The 26,180-nt window shown below is 39.7% G+C and overlaps 1 protein-coding gene across 24 annotated transcripts in view; it reads right to left on the minus strand.

Annotated features, from left to right (window-relative positions):
* LTBP1 (latent transforming growth factor beta binding protein 1) overlaps window positions 1–26,180 on the minus strand; it is a 428,310-nt gene that overhangs the window by 149,193 nt on the left and 252,937 nt on the right. For all 24 annotated transcript variants that reach the window (XM_065891713.1, XM_065891712.1, XM_065891731.1 and 21 more), the window contains one exon: window positions 4,908–5,030. In XM_065891713.1, coding sequence (XP_065747785.1) covers window positions 4,908–5,030 — 123 coding nt within the window. The remainder of the gene's footprint in view (window positions 1–4,907; window positions 5,031–26,180) is intronic.

Genomic DNA, 26,180 nt, shown 5'->3' on the forward strand with positions numbered 1-26,180 from the left:
CATATAAGCTAGCCTCTCCTACTAGTTTGTTTTCACTCCCCCCTCCCCCAAACACCTCCAATATCCTTATTCACTTCTTGGATGAAATTCCACATTAGAGTTTCATGCCATTAAACCTTAAAGTCCCAATGGGATGAGTGCTGGGATGCAGGTGTGGGGAGCAAGTAACACTGTTAGAAGGAGTCTGAGAGATGAATTTCCTAGGGAAGTAAGAGCCCACAGGCACCCTTTTCAGGAAATGGGTTATTAAAAATAAATTCTGCGAGAACCAAAATTTAAAAAAAAACAATGATTCTGAGGCCACTGCAGAGTCAGACCAGCATTTTACAGTGAGACCAAATAGTGGCTCCGCTTAAATAGATGACTTGCTCCTGTCAATTTAGACCAGTTTCCTCTTCCTGATTAAAGGCTCAGCTTGTGGAGTGAGACAAATTGAGTTTCAAATTTGGGCTCTACCGCTTATAGGCTGTGGGACTTTTGGAAATATCCTTAAACTCTCTGTGCCTCAACTTCTTCATTTCTAAAATAGGAAGAACAACACTACAAGCCTCATAGAAATCTGGTAAGTATTATATTTGATAATCTGTATAAAGTACTCATCCCAGTGCCTGGCACTTAGTAAGTACACAGTAAAGATTACTACATTACTGTCACGGTTTTGGTTGTTACTGCTTTTACGCGGGAGCAAACAGTTGGCACAGATCTGTCTGTACGACCTCAAGGCCATGATGCTGTGAGACCACTAAGTGAGGAAAACTACGAGCCTAAGCTGAGACAGCCACAGAGGAGGTGGGAAGAAAGGAAAAGGTAGAAAATAGATTATGAAGATCTAATGACTTTCTTGGAGACCAAAGGAGATGACAGAGCCAGAGGTGACACAGAGGCTCCCAGCCTCATTTCTGGGGAGAACAACGTCACCATGGACAAAACCACCAAGTCAGGAAGGAAAGCCCATTTTTCTCTCTCTGCTAGAGAGATCTAGCAGTCATTTACCCAATCAGCTTTATAAAAAATAAAAAAAAAAAGATCTAGAACTATGAGATCCAATTTGTTAGACCCTAGCCACATACTACTACTTCGATAAAATTTAAATGAGATACAATTTAAATTCAATTCCTTAGTCACACCAGCCACTTGTGACTAGTCTATCACATCAGAAATGTTCTGTATCTGCACTGTCTATCATCACAGAAAGTTCTATTGGACAGCATTGATCTAGCCCAAAAGTCAGCAAATTTTCTCTGTGAAAGGCAAGATAAATATTTTAGGCTTTGGTCTCTTCCATTTGGTCTCTGTTTCAACTTCTCAGCTCTGCCATGGCAGTGTGAAAGCGGCCTTAGACAGTATATAAATGAACGGACATGGCTGTGTTCCAATAAAACTATTTACAAAAACAGACGGTGGGACAGATTTTGCCCACGGTCTATAATTTGCCAATCCCTGATCTAGAACCCTAAAGTTAGAGGCACAAAACCCAATTTTAAACCTCAAATGTCATTTACAAGCTATATGATCTTGAAAAGTTACTTAAACTCTCCTAGCTTCAGCTTCCTATTGTGTAAAATAATTCATATCTCATAAGGAAGCTGCAGAAACTAAAAAGAAATGATGTTCATGAATATGACTGGCTTTTCGAAGGGATGAGTTCGGCATCTCATGATTTCCAGAGTTAGCGCAGAAGCACATCTTCTCTCTAACCCTCTTTTTCTGTCAGTAAGCACCAAGTCCATTGGTCAAGAATATTATGAAACAGCAAATATGCAGGCTCAAAATTTTTTTTTTTTTTTTTTTGCGGTACGCGGGCCTCTCACTGTTGTGGCCTCTCCCGTTGCGGAGCACAGGCTCTGGACATGCAAGCTCAGTGGCCACGGCTCACTGGCCCAGCCGCTCCACGGCATGTGGGATCCTCCCGGACCCGGGCACGAACCCATGTCCCCTGCATCGGCAGGCGGACTCTCAACCACTGCGTCACCAGGGAAGCCCCTCAAAATTCTTTTACCTGGTCCCTTTGAACCTGTGGACACACCCTCCCCAGCATGCATCCTGGAGCTCTTGAATTTCTGAAGAAAATTAATTGCAGCTTAAAAAGTCAGAAAGCTTTCCTACTCCGACTGCACAGGTTATTATACTTTTCTTGGATTGGCTCTGAGAAATCCTGGAGTTTCACCATTCCCCACAGAGAGGTAGGAGCAAGTCTGGAGAATGCTACTGCAGCAACGCCCTGATCCACAGACACAGAGGTCGGAGAAAGCAAACGCCAGAACTCTCCTACTTTCTTCTTTCAGCTTGGCTAAGTCAAGGACAGGGCGCGGGCAAGGAGAGAAAGTGAAGTGGCTGCAACCTTTGGCTGCAGTCAAGGAATTCTGAGGGTGTTCACCTCAGCGTATTCGAGAACAGGGAGAGCTTCCCATTGCTCCTCAGCCACTGCCAAGTGCATTTCTTTGAGTTCACAGAGTCAGCCACACCTTTTATGGCCTGGATATGCCCTAAATTCATGCTGCCTGAGCAAACGTGGTCAATCTCCTCCATCTGCTTCCACAGTCTATCCAAGGCTGTTTTTATATCTTGCAAGAGCATTTACTCCAAATGACAGATAGCTTTGCTCAGTGCCTTTGTGTGTCTGTGTGCATGTCTGTGCATGCGTGTGTGCACATGTGTGATCCCCGGTCTCCTTCTGCTACTTCCCCCATGACTATCAAGGGTACCACCAACTTGCCAGTGCTTTTCCCCCCTACTTTGTAAGTATCATCTTCTCCCCTCATTCTTTCTCAAGACATTCCTTCTCTTCAGACTTCCCTATCAACTTCTCCAAAATATGGTTCACCCACAAATCAGACTGGATTGAACCACGTCACAAATCCTGAAAGACTTTACATCTCTCTATGATATTACATGTGGTAAATTCAGAGGAAAGAGAAATAAATCTGCCCACTCAATGCTGGTAAAGAGCCCAGGTTTTAACTTCAAACTCTAAACGGGAACATTTAACCAGCAACAAACATCTCCTAATACTTATCGTTTCAGCTGTTGTAGCTGAACCATAAAATTAAATTATTTATTTTTCAAATACGAATGGATGGTTGTTTAATAAGTTCAGTATTATCTGGGCAATGACAGGGAAAATAAATGCTAAGGAAAGTGTGTTTCAAAAATCTCATTGGCAGGTTTCTACAATCTTATTAAAACCTGGATGTCTGTCCTTAGCTCTAGACATCAGATCTAGTCAAACAAAACACTTTGCGACCAGTCCTCTAAGTGTACCTAATCTACAACATTCAATGTAGTCATTTTAACCAGACTACAAAGCAAATTATTTAAGGAAAAACAAATATTCACAACAAATTCTATACTCAAACTCTAAAAATGTTTTATGCTTAAATTATACAACTGTATTTACAATACTCTACTCATGTAATTCCAATCAGCCAGAAGTTATCCCTAAATTATCTGGATATTGTCAATGATGTCATTTTTGGCCTGAAATTTCCAAATCCTTGCATCAGTTTTCAAGTGTACCTTGTATGCAAGCATAATTTTACAGTCTAATTTTATCACCCGCCATAAAAAGCCCTATAATTAGGCGCCTGCCTGCTTTATGATCAGAACTGTCTGTGAAAGAACACGGAAGAACTTACGTGCAAAATTTCCTAATCTGTATTTGACAGGTTTCAAAGGAAAATAGTAGTAATTAGTAACAACGTTCCAAAACACTCAACAAACTCCTCTAAAAGTAATGAATGAGATTGCCATTTTAATTTTATTACATTTGTCTTTATTTCACCATGTCTATCCATCAGCTTAGGGCACAGAGTTAGAGATGCACAGTTAAAAGCAAACGATGGTACCTTCATGAAAAATATGTCTTGATGATATGACAAATTTAAAACTGGGGACCAGAAAGATACAACTTAACATATACCAATGCCACATTATAAAAACAGGTAAATAAAAACAAAAACCTAGCAAGACAAAAATTAATGCAGGATTGCTCTTAACATCTCGACAGTTTTCTGCCATACATTAGTTTAAAATGTTTAACCTTTAATTGTATGTGACTTTGAAAAATCTGTTGCATTTACCTACTTCGTAATAATGGACACAAGTACCTTAAAAATAAGGTAGTCTTAAAAAATTTTGTGTCTGAGCCCTTTACATCTAAAATGCACACATCTAATTGTCAGGTGATCTGTATTGATTACGCTGGATTAGGTTTTGTGGCAAGAGTGTCTTTTTGGAGAAACTACATTTTCTGTACCAATATTAGCACATAAGATTTGATGGATGATTTTTATCCTTAACAAGTTAAAAAAAAAATCTTAGACACAGATTTGTAAGGCAAAATTGTTTAACTTCAGGGACACATATCAGTGGTTTTTGAGGACAACAGAATAGAATATTTGAAATTAGAATTGAATAAAAAAATCTGAAACAGAGCCTTGCTAACTATTTCCCAGACTCTTCTAACCAAGAAAGTACAGTGAAGCCTCATTAAATCAGACAGAAGTGACTCAGAATTTGGACTAATTAAAGACAGAAGCTGGGACAAAGTTTCACTCCACCTAAATAATGCTTAAAATACTCATGAAGGAAAAATCTGTTTTCATGTCTTAGGTATGCTAATTTTAATTAACTGTTTCTTTGCATAATTCCTCTGTGTGCTTGTTCTCTACCTTAAGTTTAAGCTGTCATTTTTTTTCTGAACACAATAAAATGCATTTTTTAAATAAACAGATTTATTGTAGTATATCAGGCCGCCTCCTCCCTCCTGTCATTTTAATGACATTTCCCTGCATATTTACAGTACTCAGTTGACCGCTGAGTATTTACCTTCTTTTGGATACTTCCCCTTCCCCCCACCCCCCCCAATAAAACATGCAAAATAGTAATAAAAAGTGATCATTACTTACGAACGCAACTTGAAAAGGTAGGATCTGGCCCAAATCCTATTTTGCAGGTACATCTATAGCTGCCCATGGTATTCAAACACTCACCATTAGGGCACACACCCTGTAGTTGGCATTCATTAATATCTGCAGGAAAACAATTCTTTTAGAAAGAGAAGTCAAGTTCTATGGAACAGATTCTGGCTGTAAATTGCATTCCCTGTCTTCATCACTATAATACCTCTCGGTTATAGTAAGTAAGAGATGCGAGCAACTCTTAATGCAGCAGCAGTTTAATCAAATCAAACATTTACTGAACATCTACAATTTAGCAAATATTTACTATGCACCTACTATGTACCTGGTTCTATGCTAGATACTAGAGACTTACCAGTGAACAAAACTGACCAAAGATGCCAGCCTTCACAGAGCTTATATTTTAGTCTTAGTGCTTTTTAACTATTATAGGGCATACAGGCAAGGCGAAGACTCTCACCCTGGAGACACTTATAGTCTAGTTGTGCCTATAACTATGTAAAAATTAAAGAAGTGAAAATCGTTATCACAATCAGAAGAAAGGTCATAAACCTGAAGAAATTAAATTATGAAATTGCATGTATAGACAAATAAGAGCTACTAAAGGAAGGTGGAGGTAAGGGAGACTGCAGCATGGAGAAGGAGGTAAGACTTCATCAGGTGTTGAATTTGGGGAGAAGCCAGATGGATGGGCAGGAAGGGGTGAATGATCTACATGGGTGGACATCAGAGCATGAGTGACAGAGACTGGAGAAGGAAAGGGATCAGGAAATCATGAGTCAAACTGTTGGCTGGAAAAGAAGTTTCAGGAAGGTGAATAGTCGGAAAAAGAGCTGGTTAAAGCCAGGCTAGGTTTGGATGCAATTTTATTGAAAACAGGGAAATATATGAAAGGTCTGTGAGCAGGAGGAAGATATAATCAAGGGCGGGCTCTAGGGAAACACATCTGGCCAGCACATGGCTTGGTGAGATGAGATTAAAAGTCTGATCACTGAAGGAATAAGCAAGCATGAGACTGGTGACAAGCCAGGTTAGTGAGAATTATCAGGAAGAGAAGGAATGAAGTTTTGTTTTTTGTTTGTTTGTTTTTGAAGGGCAACTGACAGTGCATGGTGTTTGGTGTTTGGCCAACGTGGCACTAGAGAAGAAGAGGGTAAAAGATGCCCTTGAGGCTTCTAATATGAGCAAAGAGGAAAAGACACTATTGGTTTTGTAGAAAGTTCTGTGAAGGAAAAAGGCAGATGAAGAGAAAAGCTTTCCACATGAAAGAATGCTCAACATCACTAATCATTAGAGAAATGCAAATCAAAACTAGAGTGAGGTATCACCTCACACCAGTCAGAATGGCCATCATCAAAAAATCTACAAACAATAAATGCTGGAGAGGGTGTGGAGAAAAGGGAACCCTCTTGCACTGTGGGTGGGAATGTAAATTGATACAACCACTATGGAGAACAGGATGGAGGTTCCTTAAAAAACGAAAAATAGAACTACCATATGACCCAGCAATCCCACTACTGGGCATACACCCTGAGAAAACCATAATTCAAAAAGAGTCATGTACCACAATGTTCACTGCAGCACTATTTACAATAGCCCGGACATGGAAGCAACCTAAGGGTCCATCGACAGATGAATGGATAAAGAAGATGTGGCACATATATACAGTGGAATATTACTCAGCCATAAAAAGAAACGAAATTGAGTTATTTGTAGTGAGGTGGATGGACCTAGAGACTGTCATACAGAGTGAAGTCAGTCAGAAAGAGAAAAACAAATACCATACACTAACACCTATGTATGGAATCTAAAAAAAAAAAGAAAAATGGTTCTGAAGAACCTAGGGGCAGGACAGGAATAAAGATGCAGACGTAGAGAATGGACTTGAGGACACGGGGGGGCGAAGGGTAAGCTGAGACGAAGCGAGAGAGTGCCATTGACATATATACACTACCAAACGTAAAACAGATAGCTATTGGGAAGCAGCCACATAGCGCAGGGAGATCATCTCGGTGCTTTGTGACCACCTAGAGGGGTGGGATAGGGAGGGTGGGAGGGAGATGCAAGAGGGAGGAGATATGGGGACGTATGTATATGTATAGCTGATTCACTTTGTTATAAAGCAGAAACTAACACACCATTGTAAAGCAATTATACTCCAACAAAGATGTTAAAAAAAAAAAAAAAAAGAGGTAAGTTTTACACTAGAAGGTCACGCTGGGATACTCAAGTATTGTATAAATATCCAGCCACAGCAGCAGATTCAGGAATAAAGTGAAAGGAAAGCATCACTGGAAACAGAGCCTCAAGGTCATTTGCATGTGGTGATTGCTATGGTCTCAACGTTTTGGGCCCCCCACTCCACCGCCAGATTCATATGTTGAAATCCTAACCCTCCCCATAGGTGACGGTATTAGTAGGTGAGGCCCTTGCAGGGTGTTTCAGTCATGAGGGAAGAACCCTCCTGAATGGGATTAGTGCCTTATAAAAGGGGCTCCAGAGAGATCCCTAGTCCCTTCCACCATTTGAGGACACAATGGAGACATGTGTAACTGGAAGAGGGCCCTCACCAGAAGGTGACCATGCTGGTGCCTTGATCTGGGACTTACCCGCTTCCAGAGCTGCGAGCAATAAATACCTGCTCTTTTTAAGCTACCCAGTTGGTGGTATTTTGTTATAGCAGCCCAAATGGACTAAGACAGTGGCCCAAGGGGAAATCAAAATGATTTGGAAGAGGAGAGATGAAAATGTGGCAATTTTAAAAAAAAGATTATAGAGTCATTTGCAAAGGTAATTAAAAATAAACAGAATGTGACAAGTTAAAAGTAAAAAAGAATTAGTAGTCATCTATTTTATTCAGGGTGTCTTATGAAGCTTAACAGTTAACAGACTTGGCTTTTAGTGTTTCCACTTGAAATTATATTTACTTCTTTCAATCATTAATTCTAATAAAACTTCTATTAAGGATCCTAAAATGTTAATTTTCTACATTAAACTGAACGCCATGGTAGCAAAACATTACTAGCAGAATCGTCACATAAAAAGACAAATGCAGCCTGCAATAAATCACTATTTGCTTATATTTCATATTCTACGTAGCCAAAGATATCTACATGGACATATTGTACCCGACACGTGACAATATGACATTTTCAACGACATTCAAATGACAACCCATGTTTGTTGTGTAAATTCTACAGCATTCCAGCTTGCATGCAGCTGGAAACTGGTATAGCTAGATGACACCTGGACCAGCATATGGTCCAGCACCTGCCCATCTTACTCTTTTTTTTTATGTTTGGGGTAGGAGTTTATTAATTAATTAATTAATTTTTGCTGTGTTGGGTCTTCGTTTCTGTGCGAGGGCTTTCTCTAGTTATGGCAAGCGGGGGCCACTCTTCATTGCGGTGCGCAGGCCTCTCACTATCGCGGCCTCTCTTGTTGCGGAGCACAGGCTCCAGACGCGCAGGCTCAGTAGTTGTGGCTCATGGGCCTAGTTGCTCCACGGCATGTGGGATCCTCCCAGACCAGGGCTCGAACCTGTGTCCCCTGCATTAGCAGGCAGATTCTCAACCACTGTGCCACCAGGGAAGGCCCCCCATCTTACTCTTGATCAGAGTGTGTGTTGTATTATAATGCACATTTATGCACAGCATGTGATTGAAAATATCCCCCTATGACTCATTCTCTTTAAGAGAACCACCATGAAGGACCAGGAAGAGTGCCAAGTCCAGTTGGGGCTTACAGGGTACAAGCGAAGCCCCTATTGTATGTCCCCACTTAAACCTCAAATTTGGGTAACCAGCCAGTTGTGGTCAAAAAGGCTGGACCACTGTTTCCCCTCATGTTCCCACTAGGGTGTGATCATCAGCCTTCCTCTTTCTCTGAGGGGCTTTTACTCCTGTTCATTGACTGCACTATTACACCTTCTGTGTTTATGTCTTGGGACCCAGAATTTTCCCTTATCTGGAAGTTTCTATGACAGTACCATCTAGTCTCCCTGCTGGCTAACCTCCCTGTAGGTTAAGGTGGTGTCTGTCCCCCACAAAGCATAGATACCTGGTACACAACCACTGCCTTATGCTCTCTTCCAATGTCCCCTCTTTGATTCTCAACATTGCCCACGACTTTGACCATGATGCCATGGGAACGGAGGACAGAAATTAAGCCTTAAACAAAAACACTATGGCTAAAGACAGGAAGAAGTAGAGTGAAGAGGAATCATAAAATTTTCCCTTCCCTTTTCCTACCATCTCTATTCTAATCAGCTTGTGCCCCTAGCAATACCACTTCCCCTAATTTTGGCTCCAGAAACCCAGAAGCACGGACACACTCTCACAGCTTCCAGAAAAACTCCCATTTCCCTCAACCACCTCAATTTATTTTTATCATATTCTAGAAAATATCATAAATTAGAGATGAAATTTCCAAGATTTTTTCTTTTTAAAGTTACATCCAGCTAAGTATATCCATCTTAAGTGTACAACTATATGAGGTTTTTGCATATACATACATGTATACATACAAATAGATAAGTGTGTACACGTGTGTACGCACATACTGTATAACCACCACCCAGATCATGACTTAGAACATTCCCAGTGCCTCAGAAGGCACTTCATGTCCCTTCCCAGTCAACCTCTTTGCCCCCCCCAGGTAACTACTATCCTGATTCCCATCATGGTTGATTAGTCTTAGCTGTCCTTAAACTTCACAGGAAGGGAATCATAGTGTATATATTCTTTTGTCTGACTTTCCTACGCCTAAGAGATTCATCAATGTTGTTGCATACAATTCATCTTTCACTGCTCTGTTACATTTTACTGTGTGAGTACAAAGTTAATTTATCTGTTCTACTGTTGAGAGACATTTGGGGGGTTATTTCCAACCATGCACCTGTGAACATTCTTTTTTTTTTGCAGCATGCGGGCCTCTCACTGCCGTGGCCTCTCCCATTGCGGAGCACAGGCTCCGGACGCGCAGGCTCAGCAGCCATGGCTCACGGGCCCAGCCGCTCCGCGGCAGGTGGGATCTTCCCGGACCGGGGCACGAACCCGTGTCCCCTGCATCGGCAGGCGGACTCTCAACAACTGCGCCACCAGGGAAGCCCTGTGAACATTCTTATATGTATCTCTTTTGGTAGGCCTAGGCACTCAGGTCTCTTGGGTACATATCTAGGAGTAAAATTTCTGGGTCACTAAATAAGGCCCACGTTTACTTCAATAAACATTGTCAAACAGTTGTCCTAAGTGGTTATGTGTCAGTTTCCAGTACCAACTGCTCCACGTCCTCATCAAATTACTGTCGGTCTTTTTCATCTTAGTCATCGAGCGGGAGTGTAGTATTATCTCGTTGTGGTTTTGACCTGCATTTCCTTTTCGTATATTTAGTAGCCATTTAGATCTAAAAGCAATCTCTCCTACAGCGTAAATACCTATAGAGGGACGTGGTAGGTCAATAAGATTGCTTCCCTCTTAGCTGATTCTCAAAGTGGGCTACGCTTAGCTAGGGGACACTTTGGGTTGTTCCGAGGACTGGGGAACACTCACTGGGTGGACACTAGGGAACTGAACAAAGTGCGGTTAGTCTCCCTTGACAAAGAAAATTGTCAATAATGCCCTCACTGAAAAACTCACGCACAGGGGACGAAAATATGAGTTTATAAGTACAGAAGGGACCATCTTGAAGTAAAGTTGTCTGAGGAATGATGGAGTGGAGGTGAGTGCTTGCTCCATGAGGGGACTTGAAGGGCTGCATTCGCTCAACTCAGCCTCTATACTGTCTACATCTGGATGGTCTCCTGCTGTCTCTGAGACTGTGCTTTGGCCCGAGCAAGAAGCAAAACAGACTAGGTTCCCCAGATTGCTGAGCTCGGGGCTGTGTGTGGTTTGTGATCTGCAAGACTAGAATCCTAGCCTCACCATGTCTGACCGGGGCGCTAAGGTAATTCATCAGACTTAACTGTGACCTGCGGACCTGTCCCTGGAGACCGGGCACCCTACACATCTCTTTTAAGCAAGGCAGTTCCTTTACATCTGCTTCAAAAACCGAACTTCTAAGATGGCATTTGTAAAGAAAATTTGAAAATCACTGACATTATTTCTGTGAAAAATCATATTCCAGGTTTCAACAACTCACTCACAAATAAAACTTTAAAAAGCATTCCATTCATAAATTGTTCATTCCTAATATGCCAAGTCTGAAATCTAAAAATTGGATAGGAATTCCCTTATTTTTTGCCACTTCATTCTTCCATCCCCTGCTTCGTTCCTGAGAGGATTGTGGTGTGGCTAGATAGTTTATATCCTTTGTGTTTAAAGGAAAAGGCAAAAAACTTATGCCCCGTGTTGTTAAATTTAGAACCCCAGAAATTAATATGAAACATGAGCAATTATCTAAATGACTTTCTGAGGTAGTCAGGCTCTTTAAGACCTTTATAAATAAACTGAGGGAAATTAAAGATTCACACATGCATTAAGGGCAAAACACGGGTTGACCGAAAGTGTGCTCTCTGGATATGAGAAGTTTAAGGATTATGCTGAGAGGAGGCGTTATCGGGCCAAAGTTTAACAATTATACGAAACAAGATCGGCTAATTATGAATTATAGTTCTATGTAGGCTTCAATTCCTCAGGCTATTTTCTTATTTAAAATTAAATAAAACTTCTAACTTGATTATAATTTTTTATAAACTACTTATATTTGACAAAAATAATTGTTTCAGGAGTCTCGTATTTTACAGGATCAGCCAATCTCCTTTAATGTGTTCTGATTAAACTGAAAGTATTGTAGTACTTAGTTTAAAAAAACAAACCAATGGTAAACAAACGAATTTGTTCATTGTTTTCCCTCTGCAGACCACCAAATTTCTCTGGACAATTGTGGAATTCTATCCTTTGAAAGAATGGTGTAACCACTTGCATAGAACACAGCTTACTGAGTTCAAGAACAAGGTCAAGATGAATGGCAGAAGGAGCTGACTCAGAACCAGTCACCGCCACCACCCCCACCCCGCCCCGCATCTCCATCTGAGCTGCTGGGCTGGGGAGTCTAGAAGTTTGCCGAAGCAAAAGGGAAGGGAGAAACTCATACATCCCAGTGTATACCTTTAGAGTAGGCAAAATCTAGGGTGGAGGAACAGGGAGGCTACAGCTCATATGAAGATTTACATACTTCTCCATTCACTAAGGACATTTATAGAGTGTCTCTGCCCAGTACAGCCTACCATGAACCTCTGGCCATTTATCAAGTTCAATAATACAAAACTGGTCTTATAAATTTAAAATGGTTGAATATTGGCAGTGTCACATGGTTCAACCTAATACAAAAGAAACAGAAGGCTGGGCCATCTATTACCCAGATAGTATAAAAATACAGAGTAGTTGGGACATATGCATAACAAGAGACCCTCTTTTTTGGGGGGCGGGATACGTGGGCCTCTCACTGTTGTGGCCCCTCCCGTTGCAGAGCACAGGCTCCGGACGTGCAGGCTTAGCAGCCATGGCTCACAGGCCTAGCCGCTCCACGGCACGTGGGATCTTCCCGGACCGGGGCATGAACCCGTGTCCCCTGCATCGGCAGGCGGACTCCCAATCACTGCGCCACCAGGGAAGCCCAACAAGAGACTCTACACAACCTAATGTAACACAGCCTTAGCATTTCAGCATCAGAGGATGATAACAACAATCTAGTACTACGAGGCAAGGATCCTCCTCCTTTGTATTTGTACAGCACACCTTCTCTCACTGGAACTTTGTAACAATTTTGGACGGTGAGCAACACAACAGTTATTCACAGTTTTATAGAGATAACTTTGTCCAAGCTCTTATTTTTTAAAAGGGTTAAGGGAGAATGGGGAAATCTAATGGGAGAAATCTCTCATTAAGACCTAGTTTGGTAACTAGGATCCTAAATCATGTCACCTAAAGCAAGTCATTTGTTTTCTCTTGATCTCACTTTCCTCTCTTGCAACGCAGATAATCCCCAAGGTTGCTCCTAGCTTAAATATCCTGACTTCAAAACGATCTGCAAGTTGCCAGAGTTGAAAATGCCAAGGAATAAATAAACTATGACATTTACTGCATAATATATATCATGACTAGCGTAAGTACCCTGTGGGAAATAAACACACTTTTATGTATCTATGCTCCTACAGGAAAGTATGTATGTTTAACAAAGTGAGCACTAATTTACTGCCTTTTTAGTAACACAAGTTTATACAGGAAATGAGGCATGTCCAGTAACCAACAGGAGTTAGGTACCAGGTGAGAACAGTACATGCAGATCTTTACACTGTGTGAAAATATGAAGTGTTTTGGAGATTCTGGTTTTTGCTGATGGACAGCAATGCCATCACACAATTCAGCAATTTGACTTCCAGTTGAAAGCAGGAAAAAAAAACCACCTCTGAGGTAAATACTTTTCCTAGCCAGACAGACCATTTGGCTGTTTAACAGGGATCACTTAATTTAGATAAAGGAGGAGTTCACTCTCTAAGAGGACATATGTATTTCTTAAACTCCCCCACCCCGGGAAGCAGCTTCACACTGGGTACACACAGCCCTGGATACTTTTTTTTTTTTTTGGCTGTGTTGGGTCTTCGTTGCTGTGCGTGGGCTTTCTTTAGTTGCTTTGAGCGGGGGCTACTCTTGGTTTTGGTGCACGGGCTTCTCACTGCAGGGGCTTCTCTTGTTGCAGAGCATGGGCTCTAGGCACACAGGCTTCAGTAGTTGTGGCACACAGGCTCAGTAGTTGTGGCTCGTGGGCTGTAGAGCGCAGGCTCGGTCGTTGTGTCACACGGGCTTAGTTGCTCCGCAGCATGTGGGATCTTCCCGGACCAGGGCTCAAACCTGTGTCCCCTGCATTGGTAGGCGGATTCTTAACCACTGTGCCACCAGGCAGGCCCATGCTTGGATACTTTTATTTAAGGGAATCAATTCCTAGATCTTGAGCCTTCATGTGTTTCCTTCTCTAAAAGTGCTCTAACAACACACTTGCCAATCTCCTTTGCCCTCTCTCCTTTACTCAGTGTCTGCTTTCTCTTCAAGGCACCCTCTTGCCCATCTGGAATCTCTCTAGGTGCACTGCCCTACAATGTGAAATTATCAAAGGCACCAAACGAATAAACAATTCACAAATATATCCCTCCTGAGGGACACAGTCACAGGAAAAGGGACAAGTCTGATTTATTTCGTAAGAAAGTCTGGTTTTGCCAATTAGGTTAGACGGCAGACATCATTCATAGAGTAATGAGCCAATGCTGCTGCTGAAAATATGTTGAAAGCCCATATTTAATAAAACATGACAGAAATGAATCTACTGCACCCATTTAAGTTTTGATTAAAAAATGCAGATATTGGCTTAAAAATGTGTGAACACCTAAGTTTTTCAAAATTATTTTAGGAGATAAGGCAACAAAAAAATGTTAGAAGATCAACATTCAAGAGCAATTTTACCCAAGGTATTTTATACAAAACACAAGCTTTGTGAGACTTCTGCTAAAAGAAGAGTTCTGTGGCCGAATATGATTGAGAAACGCTACATATTCTATATACATTTGCACATGGAAGACCCCCCTGAGAAGTTCTTTGGCAAGGACTCGGTTTTCTCTGTTTAACTTGGTATTCTCCACACTTTTGGCCATGGAATCTTTTTTCACACACCACCTATTAACATCGAGCTGACCTAATGGTCTGTGGAGCACATTTTGTGAAATGTCGCTCTCTTGGGTCAGCCCCAGGAACTATCATATGGGTCTCTTTGTGATTGTATTTGTTTCAACCTAGGCCCTGCTGCAGCCATAGCCTCATGACCTGTAACTGTCCCACATTTATAAAATAATCATCTAGCATGGGGTGGATTCAATCACTGAACTCACTCAAAGGAAGTAAACCACTGTGGGAACAACTCCCTGCCTTCCAATCCTTCTGTCTGCAGGGTAACATGATAGAAGAATTATCAGAGCCCAGAGAACAGCCTGTATTTATTTCTCAATACATGTGTGCTACACATGGAAGATGCACATCTCTGCTGGTCTTGGATTTCCGACTATAATCTACAGACAGTACATTAATTTCTCCTTGAAACATTCATAGTAACATATCTATTATGGGCTTTCCCCATGACTCGTGATTCAACAGGCATCTTCCCATTGATTTTATAGCCCCAGAGACTAAGGTCAAAGAGCTATTGGAAAACACAATGTGCTAATGACTCACTTCACCACTGTCTTTCCTGAAGAAAAGTGAATAAAATAAGCAGACATTTCCTTTTTGAATCCTATCCCAGTGATAGGAGCACAGTAAGAGGACACACCAGAAAATGATTTTACAATGGATGGGAATGGGCCCCAAATGATTTTAAATGCTAAAATGATGCTCAGGTCCAAATCAAAACTTTAAATTCTTACCCAAAATATTGTGCCTATTTAGACTAGAAAAAGCAGCAGGAGTTCCAAGAGGATGTCTAGGCCAGTAAAGTAACACCTTCACATCAGTAAAACATATCAATTGCCTCTTGGTCATTGAGATTGCAAAACATGATTCAGCATCACAGTAAGTACCCCCCCAGTTTCTGGGATTAAATCACTAAATACAGCAGAGCACTGTGATGAATCTGATAGGTAAATAAAAAGAATTTTAAACATTTTAAGTACTTTGAATAACTTAATTATCAAGTCTGGTTGACTGCAGTCTTAGTTCACGCCTACTGACTTTCTACTATAATTTCCCAAATATATAGCAATAACAGTGGATTCTAAGTTTCATTTTCATACCCACATTAGTCTCCTATACATATTGCTTATTTCCTCCTGGAAAGAAAGAAATATCAGAGCAATAAATTCCCTTATGTTAATGGAACTGAAGGGAACTTTAGAGAAAACACTAACTGTAGCGAGTGTTGCATAAACTAAGAAGTCACAGAAGAACATGCTGAAGGAAGGGAAAAGTCACTGAAAAGCTTTTAAATGAAAACATCAGTGGATATTACGTCACTAGTCACAGTTCTGAATATTAAAGAAATGGTACTGGCCACATGCTGCTAAGTGAAAGAAGACAGACACGAAACACTTACTGGATAATCTGAAAGTTCTAAAAAGACAACTCATCTATGCTTATAATAGTCGGGACAGTGATTACTTCTGGAAAAGAGGGAGAAAGTAAAAATTGAGAAGGGACAGAGGGAGGATTCTGGGTGCAGGGGATCTTCTATTTCTTGACTTGAGTGATAAGTACACAGTTATGTTCACTTTGTGATATTCACTGAGCTAATTCCCTGTGATGTGTGCATTGTTCTATATATAGGTTACACTACTAATAAAAATTTAAATAGATAATAAACTGCATAATTTCTAATATTATCAGACTTTTTTCACCAACACTTTTTCAACATGGCCTCATAAGTTTAGACGTAAAGTGACCTCCCAGTAATACAAATAAAGATCTTCAAGGTGTTACAGACCGATTTCTAAAATTGCCGCAATTCTCTACCTCTTTTTGTATCCATGACCCTGTCTATGTGACTTTGTAACTTCTCCCACTAGCAAGTAGAGTCTATTTTCCCACTCCTTGAATGCAGGCTGGCCTGTGACTTCCTTCAGCCACCAGTTACAGCTGAAGTGACAGTGTGTCAATCCCAAGCCTAGGCCTGAAAAGCTTTAGATAAGACACCTTGTGGAAGATTGCTGAGCCATCCCTGCTGAAGCCATCCTGGACCATCCAGCCCCAGACAGCCATCAGCTGATCACAGACCCAAGACTGAGCCTGGCTGACATCACCCATACGCGGCCTGGGTCAGCAGAACTGTCCAGCTGCCCCCAGAAGCGTGAGAAACACACGATTGTTTTAGTAAAGTTACTGTTAACTTACAGGGGAAGGGAGAAGAGGTGATACAGAAGGGGAGTGCCTCAGGAGGACTGCTCAAAAGGAATGCAAGCTTAAACAAACAGCCTCTAGAGACCTCAACGTTCTGCTTGTTAAGGACTTCAGGATAAAACTTATAAGGTACAATGGCTTGCTAATAACAAGAGAGAAAAACACTTATTTTACCTACAAAGCAGACACATTTAAAACAAGAAAACTTGCTGTGAAAGTAAACAATGAAGTGTGGAGAACTCTGATTTCTAAACCAAGTTACTGAAAGCACCTAACAGGAGAGTCTGATCTAAAGAGTAAAAGAACCAGAGAGCATCTAATATCCCCCCCAGTGCTGCTGCTTTAAGCCATGGTTTCGCCACCTGTAACAAGCAGATGCAGTCGTTGTCAGGAATTACTGACATAAAAAGCATGATAAGAAGTACTACAAACTACTAAGTAAATGTTAGTAGCACAGAATGGGGAGAGGGAGCCCAGGCATCAGAGGTAGATGCTAGCACTCTCCAGGTATGCTATCTTCCATTACTTAATTTCTTTGAGCCTCAGGGCTCAGTTTCACTACAAGTTTAAAAAAACATAACACTATCTCACAGGGTTACTGTGAGAATTATGACATAGCTAAGCACCCAACCCAACGGCTCCACTAAATAGGCATTCAATAAACACTAGCAAAATACATAAACAGGTAGATAAGAAGATGTGTAGGCGATAATGACCAAAAAGGAAATTTATTGTATTAGAAAAGAGAAAGTTATCAAGTTTCTTATGCAAGTATTACCATAAGGAAAAAAGTAGCACATAAATAAAATCAACAGTAATTAGAGCAGCAGGTGGCCTAGCTAGTTCCACCTCAGGAGAAAGTCTGGAGAAAAGTTGGGTGAGAACCTAAGAATACTAGAGGAAGCAGTTGGGGTAGGTACAAAAGGGTTAAAGTGGGCTTGAGAGCAGAGAACTTAGCAAACTTAGACCTTTTATGGCACTTGCTGTGTCAGGATCACTGTCACTAAAAACATAGTTATGTCTACAGATCATCACTGTCTCCTTTGTTCCTTGTTACCATCACTGCAATAAGACCCAGAACAAGGTGAGTGGGCCTTGAAAGAGATGGGGAGACAGGGAGGAAGGGAGCATGGGAAAGAGAGAAAATGGGAGGGAGAGTCCAGAGCACTCACTACAGTCATCCCTTGATATCCCTGAGGGACTGGCTCCAGGACCCCCTCTCCTCATGAAGATCCCCAAATCTGTGGATGCTCAAGTCCTTTGCACCAAACGGCATAATACAGCCAGCCCTCCATATCTGCAGATGCAGAACCCACGAATGTGAAGGGCCGACTGTACTAATTTGAAGACATTTATATTAGCTCCGTGACAAGTTGGTCACAACCCAAAATCTTTGAAGCAAACCAAAAATGTCAATGGAGGAAAAAACAAAATTAACCAACTATATCAACTTCCCATGTATTTAAAATAAAACCTTGAAAGAAGCTCACACTCACTAGCCTTAGGCAGCATACCAGACAAACTTCAAATTCAGCCTGCCTCAACCCCCAGCATACCTCAACTGACTTACCCACCTCCACGGGTGCATGTTTTCCCATGCTCGTGTCTTAGTTCCTTTCAGCCCTAATAACTACCCTGCCCCATATATCACCGTCTTCCCCAAATTACAATTATTTGAAAGTAAAATTATTTTTCTACATACAAAACTCAGACAAAATTATTAAAACCAACAGGAGTTAGTTCCGAGATTGTTAAAAAAAAAATAACAATCTTGCTCATAGCCATATTCAATATAAAGTACCTGGGGAAAGCCTAAATGAAGAAAAACATACTACTTAACTGCCCTTTTTGTGTTTTCAAATTTGTAAAGAAAAGGCAATAAGGAAGGAGAGGAGGACACAGTCCGTGGGCTCTCTAAGCCTAGTGGGAAGGGAAACTGTACACCCTCTCTGAAGCCTAATGTGCACAGGATGAATGAAAGCTTGGGAACCAATAATGTCTCTTCTATACGTAATCATAGCTTCACGTGAAGGTTTATGTTCAAGTACACCCCTGACAGCATTATATATATATAAAGGAAAAAAAGAAACTAATCTGAAAATCCAACTTTAGGGGAATGGTTAAATGAATTATCCTATATCCATTAACTGGGATTCTATGTCAGCATTAAAATAATTTTTAGGACGTTATTTAATAATATCAGAAAGTGTTCATTATCTATTAAGTAAAAACACAGTTTTCACAAGTATCCATGAAATATAATCTCAAATTTATATACATGTATATGTATATATATACATATATATATGATTGGTAGAAAATATAACAAAATACATTTATTTGGTAATTTTTATTTTCTATACATTTCTCTAGTTCCTAAATATTAAACAATAGGTGTGAATTATTTTTATAAATAGGAAGGAAAGTGCTTTTTTCTTTTTAAAGGAATATGTTTTTAAATGCCATCTGTGATTTTCGAACTCAGTGGGAACTGTCCTCTGAAACTGCACAGTGTTTTTGGTCCGTTTCTTTTACAGCACTAACTACCTGCTGCCTTGATGTTTTAATTACATGTGAGACAGTGATTTTTGTAAGGGTAGGAATTGAGTTTTATTAATATATTTCTCAGTGTGCCCCCACTTAAATCGTCATTAAATATCCATAAAACAAATGAGTGAATGCACGGCAGATGGTGAATAGATTAATGTTGATGGGCTGCTTAATTACAATGGTTAAAAAGACTATCTGTGGATAACAATTAAATAATATGAAGTTTTCTGAAAAGCTTTTCTGTATTCTCAAGGAAAAGCAATTTATTATATTGAGATATATATATATATATATGTTAAAAACCACATTCTGATACTGATCTCTTAAAAAAAAAAAAAAACCTCAATCCTGATATGGATACTTTTTTTTTTAAAAAGTAACACAGTAAGTTCATGCTTTGGCATTCACCCCAGTTCCTAACATAAAGCAATTACAGATAAAATATCAAGGTCAAAAAACGAGGTCAACATCCCAGTAAACCTGAAATGGTATAGAAATACATGGTACCTGGTGGTCACTGAAGCTCTGGGTCTGCTGTCTAGAAAGCAGCAGGGGAAGCCAGGAGCTTAACACATTACTGACCAGGGGATTTTGGCAGAAACAAACGCCTGTGGCTGTAATATGTGTCTCCAGTCAAAAGTGGGTTTAACAACTGAGGATAACAAACTAAACCTATTTATGCAAAAACACTCCTCCCTCAGCAACTAAAATCCAGCTAAACTTTTCAGTTTGCTTAAAAAGTTAAATAAATACATTTTAAAAAATGAAAAAAGAACAGGTTAGCTATGAACAACAATGAGAAATTTTGGAACTGATAAATAATCTTAGAATTAAAAGTGTAACAGATGGGATAGAATCTAGATAGGCATAGTAAAGCAGCAATTAGAAAATTGGAAGACAGAACTGAGGTATTCATGCATAAGGCAGCAAAAAAGACAAGAGGATAAAAGCACAAAAGACGTGTTATAAGAGACACGAAAACCAGAGGCTCCAACACTTGTCTAAAAGGAGTTTCAGCTGAAAAACACGGTGGAGAAACAATATTTTAAGAGATAACAGCAGATCATTTTTCAAATTTGAGGAAAGACCTGAGTCTTCAGATGGACAACACAACACTCTGCCTACTGAGTAAAATCAAGATAAATCCAAATATAGACACACATCGTGGTAAAACTACAAAACATAAAGAATTCAGAGATGATCTCCAAAGAGAGAAACATTATCTACAAAGGAAGAAAGTATCAAAAAGAGGTCAGAAAGACACTGGTATAATGTAGGTCAAAAGTATTGTTGGAAAATAACTGTTATCCTAGAATTGTACACCTGACTAATCTTGTTACAGAGTGAGCTCAAAATAAAGATATTCTCAGACATGTAAAGTATATACTTCTCAGTGATCCTCATTTAAAGAGCTGTTAAGGGATGTGATCTCAAAATATAAATTAGCAAATAAAAATACAGGATACCCAGTTAAATTTGAATTTCAGATAAACTAATACTTTTAAAATACATGTCCCAAATTATCTGCTGTTTATCTGAAATTCAGATTTAACTGGGCATCCTATATTTTACCTGGCAATCCTACCACTAAAGAAAACATGAACCCACAAAGTAAGCAGAGGACACAAGAAACAATGCTGAGTGCAAAAACTGATACAGTGTCAGTAAATTCATTTAACTATTAACTGTATGAAAAAGACTATTTACATTAACCATACCTTTGAAGATAATTCTAAAATGGTAACTCTTCTCTAAGCCACAAATCCATTTTCTTTTAAATGTGCAAGAAGTTGTCATAATGGCCTTTGGACATTTCTATGTTAAAAGAAGTGTAAATCCAACAGCTGTTTTCCCAGCATGTATCACAAAGCCCGTTATATTACAAATGATACATGCAATATATTACAAATGATACATGCAATTAATCGTAAGAAACATAAGAAATTTGTCTTAAAATTAGGCATCACTTCATCTCATCCTACCTGTCTGTTTTAACCCAACACTATGCCATAGGCCACGTTCTTTTCTCCAGCCAAGTCAGTTTTCCTGAGGGTCTCTCCTGTACTTTCTAGTCCCCTCAAAGCACTCAAAGACCAGTGTTTCTCTATGTGTTCACCATACTCCATTCACAAGCAATCTTTTGATGATCATTAAGACGTCTGAAATGTAAGCTACAGTCCAGACAAGCTCTTCATAACCAAGAAGTTCCATGTACAGCTTCCTTATGTGGATTATTAACCAAGATTGGTGAGTTTCACTTAATGACAGAGATATGCCCCTGAAAAAAAAAGTGCATTATCTTTTCTATGGTCTGAATACAATTCAGTTTTAGATGCACTTCGGGGGACTTTCTATCAAAAAGGAGACCTGCGGTGAAAGTTTTAATAGAGTATTACTGTCTTAGTGTATCTGTGCTGTAAATTTATTTTATTAAAGCAGAATAACCAGTGTAATAAAATAATGCCAAAAGAAAGTTATGTGAACAGCTCTTTCATACTTGTTTTAACAGGCTCATCTGGAGGCAGCTGAAATTCAGCTAGATGGATGAGTGAACAAAGCAAATCACATCCTGCTGATTCAAACTGATTTAATTACACTAAATCCAAAGGGCAAGACCAATGTCTTATTCATCATTCATCACATATCCTCAGTCTGTAGCTCAGCAGTGCTCCACCAACTAATGTTTGTGGATTATGGAATATTTTTTAAAGATCTCAAAATTATTCTCGAAAAAGGAATACGCATACACTGGATTCTAAAAGTGTAGACGTCTTCTAGCTATGTATTTTGGCATTGCCCGCAGCACCTCTGCACATGCTAAAAATGTAGAAAACAGTAGATTGATTAATTTACAGTTATAAAATCAAACAGGTAAGTGATTTTAGCATATCAAGAGGTATTTGCTTTTAATAAAAGATTTCACTGAAAAGACTGGTCCCCAAGTAATTTCAGAACCCAATTCTAGTTTTAAAAGTTAGATTTACACCTAATTTTTAAGAACTCATTTATTTCATGGCAAAGTTATGGGCAAATGAGTAATCAAAATGCAGGGAAGAAGTATGAAAGTAGGAGTTCCTATGATCATTTCCATGAGGTACTACTTCATTTAATTCTAGTTCTACATCAAAACTTTAGAATAATAATCAAATGACAAAAGCTGCTCTAGATCCACCAGGAAATTTAATTGTATTGTTTGTTATGATAAAGGAAGCAAATTATAACAATTCCATAATGTTGAGTGTAGTGAGGCAAGGTTTTAGAGCTCCATGTGTTTATATGTAATAAATCATTCCTTTGAAAAGATAATTGTAGCACCACTAGAAAGGAGGGGGAAAAAACCCAACTTTTAGGGCAATTATTTGAAAGCTCCTCAAATTAACTTGTGAACAGTTGGTTCTTTGTTACGGAGTGGCCATTATGAAAAGTTGTTTCAGGATATTAATTCACTTAGTTGAAGGAAATAATGTAATTCTAGTTATTAATCACTTTAATTTTAAATGTGCTTTGTAAACTGAGAAGACATTAAACTCCAAGAACAATGTGGAATGCACAAGTAATTAGATGGTTAATGGGCTTTTTTTTGAAAAACTTCAGCATAAAATCAAAAGGCTTCAAGGCTCTAGGAAAATCCAAGTGTATATATGTAATGTGAGAAAGTTCTACCCAATTTTAGTGACCAATAATATCACCAAGGGAGTGAAATTAAGCCCTTCTCTCAAAAGCAATTTCAATAGATTCATATTATGTTAGGAGTCAATCTTCTCTGTAGTGTAATTTATCTGTGCCTTCTTGAGGCACCATGAAACAGAATTTTCTGATACTTCACTCCAGAATTCACGCCAAAAAGTACAACACTGTTTTGCAAATATCTTCCTGAGACAGACATAAGCCAGGATTTGGCGTTACTGAACATCAGTGCAACTGACTGAGGTGGAACCATTTGATATGCTCAGTACGAACAAAACTTGCTAAAGGTCACTCCATACCAGCCAAACCAGAAGAGGAAAAAACAAAAAAACCTCAAGGAATTATTTAAAGGATTCTCCATCTTATTTTGCTAAATGAGATGGCAAATGATTACTTGCAAATTTTCACTCCCACCTCTACAGTGGTATTTTTATGAATATGAAGTGTTAGAACCTTGAACCGGCCAGTTGAAGGAATATGTTAGATAACCATCCTTTCTTATTAAACAAAACCAAATTGACATTAATTGCTTTGACTTCTACTCATTCTCAAAACAGATGGCATACTGTACCTACGTTAGTAATACTTCACAGATATATACAAAATTGGTAAAAGAGGTCATACTGCAGACAGAAACAGAGGTGGCTTGGGAGTTTAATCCTAGCTGGGCCTCTTCTGTGTGAGCTTGGACACTCTCTGTCTCTCTGTTTCTAATTGGGATTCTTAAGGTCCAAATCCCACCCCACCCCGAGAAAATAAGTATATTCTTCATCATTTGACATTCAGAGAAATTAGGAGCACCTGACATTTCTGGAGAGTATCTAACAATTAGCCATGTAGGATTAGGATGGTGAAGGATAAATAAGGATCCTCCTCTTTCTACAGCTTAATGAAGCAACCAGATATGCCTGATCAAGGGGACACTTCAGGAAACTACATGTCTAAAAATTGTGCGACAGACCAAAAAGTAATTTCCCTCTTCTCATGCACAACCTCTGTCCTTGGTGACAGAGTAATACTGGCATCAGAGTACTGGAATGAACCTACAGAGTTATTTAACATTATGTACTGCATAGGATAGAAAGTCCCTGTAGCATCCCAAGCCAATAGTTATTAAGGATCTGTTGGATCACCTCTAAGTGCTGGAAGCTCAGTACTTCCAAAGGTGTTTCATTACAGTGATGGGGAACTCTAACCCACAGAAAAGGTTTGCTTGTAGTTGTTGTAAATATGCCTCCTTATAACTCCATTCTATTGACTTTGGCCTTTGAAGCAACTCATAAAAGTCTTGTTTTGTAGGAAAGTTGATCAAACATTTATTTAAAGCCATGTTTGTAAGGCAGCCATTATATTTCTCTTCAGTCTCAACTTCTCGAGGCTAAACACCCTCATGTTTAACACCAGGCCCTTCACAAGCCTGGCTGACCTTATTAGCCGAAAGATAATGAACACCAAATACCCAAACCCCAAATTCAGTCTGATTGGCATAGTACAAGGTCATTACTTCCAATGCCCCGCTCATTCTGCTTCTACTAACACATCCTCGTAATGGGCTAGGGCTCTTCATATGTATTTTTATCCAAATCTGTGAAACAACTTGGTTTATACTGTAGAATATACATTTAGCCATCTATTCATTCTTCCATCCATTTAATTCAACCTTCCATCCATATAATATGAACTTTTAATAATATCTTAAATTCTACTGATTCTTACATAATGTTAATTAACCCATTACTCCCATGTACCTAGCAGTACTACAGGTTTGCAGATGTTTCTCAAAAAGCACCCTGGGCAACCTCTCCTTTGCCAACATTCTTTCATCTAGGATGAGGGCTTATAATATTTGAAGGCAAAACTTTTTAAAGACATGGTATATCTATGTGCATTTCAAAAAAAAAGATTCTTTTTAAGTCAGTAAAAGCTCTACAAATCATAAAAGTTAAACAGACACAGTATTATAGAGACAATTTACTTGAGAAAATTCTCAGGTAATTAAGATATTCCTTTGACGTGAACCACTTTAATAGGGATTAATCTATATATTGTTAACATTACCTAAATCTACTCAGCCCTATAAACACATACTGGCCAAGAAGAGAGAGCCCGAAACCACAAGTCCAAGGACACGTGCTGTGTTTTGATATGGATTTTCGTTCAATAAGACTCTTGGAGTCTCTTTCAACATTTATTCCAAAGTACACTTAAGTTACTAACACCACCACCTTCATCCTAGATGTGTACTGGGAAATGAGCAGCATTAACTGGGCACCTCCCAAAGTAACTGAAACGAATTTGCTATCATATATGGATACTAAACTAGGCACTGGTAAACGTGAGTTACAACTTCAGCTCTATTTAGCCACAGGAAAGTCATTTAACCAGTCTGGGCTTGAATATCCTCACTTGTAAAGTATAGACACTGAACTGGATGATTTCTGAAGGTCCCTCGGCTGTATGTTTCCATATACATTGAACAAAAGCATTCAGGGCCATCAACAAACACATGAAAGGATGCTCACCATCACTAATGATTAGAGAAATGCAAATCAAAACTACAATGAGGTATCACCTCACACCAGTCAGAATGGCCATCATCAAAAAATCTACAAACAATTAATGCTGGAGAGGGTGTGGAGAAAAGGGAACCTTCTTGCACTGTTGGTGGGAATGTAAATTGATACAGCCACTATGGAGAACAGTATGGAGGTTCCTTAAAAAACTAAAAATAGAACTACCATACGACCCAGCAATCCCACTACTGGGCATATACACTGAGAAAACCATAATTCAAAAAGAGTCATGTACCACATGGGCTTCCCTGGTGGCGCAGTGGTTAAGAATCTGCCTGCCAATGCAGGGGACACGGGTTCAATCCCTGGCTCAGGAAGATCCCACATGCTGCGGAGCAACTAAGCCCGTGTGCTACAACTACTGAGCCTGCGCTCTAGAGCCCGCAAGCCACAACTACCGAGCCTGAGTGCCACAACTACTGAAGCCCGCGTACCTAGAGCCCATGTTCCACAACAAGAGAAGCCACCGCAATGAGAAGCCTGTGTACCGCAACTAAGAGCAGCCCCCACTCGTCGCAAATAGAGAAACCCACGTGCAGCAACGAACACCCAATGCAGCCAAAAATAAATAAATAAAT

Source organism: Phocoena phocoena, chromosome 14 (assembly GCF_963924675.1).
Source record: "Phocoena phocoena chromosome 14, mPhoPho1.1, whole genome shotgun sequence".
Classification (NCBI taxonomy): domain Eukaryota; kingdom Metazoa; phylum Chordata; class Mammalia; order Artiodactyla; family Phocoenidae; genus Phocoena; species Phocoena phocoena.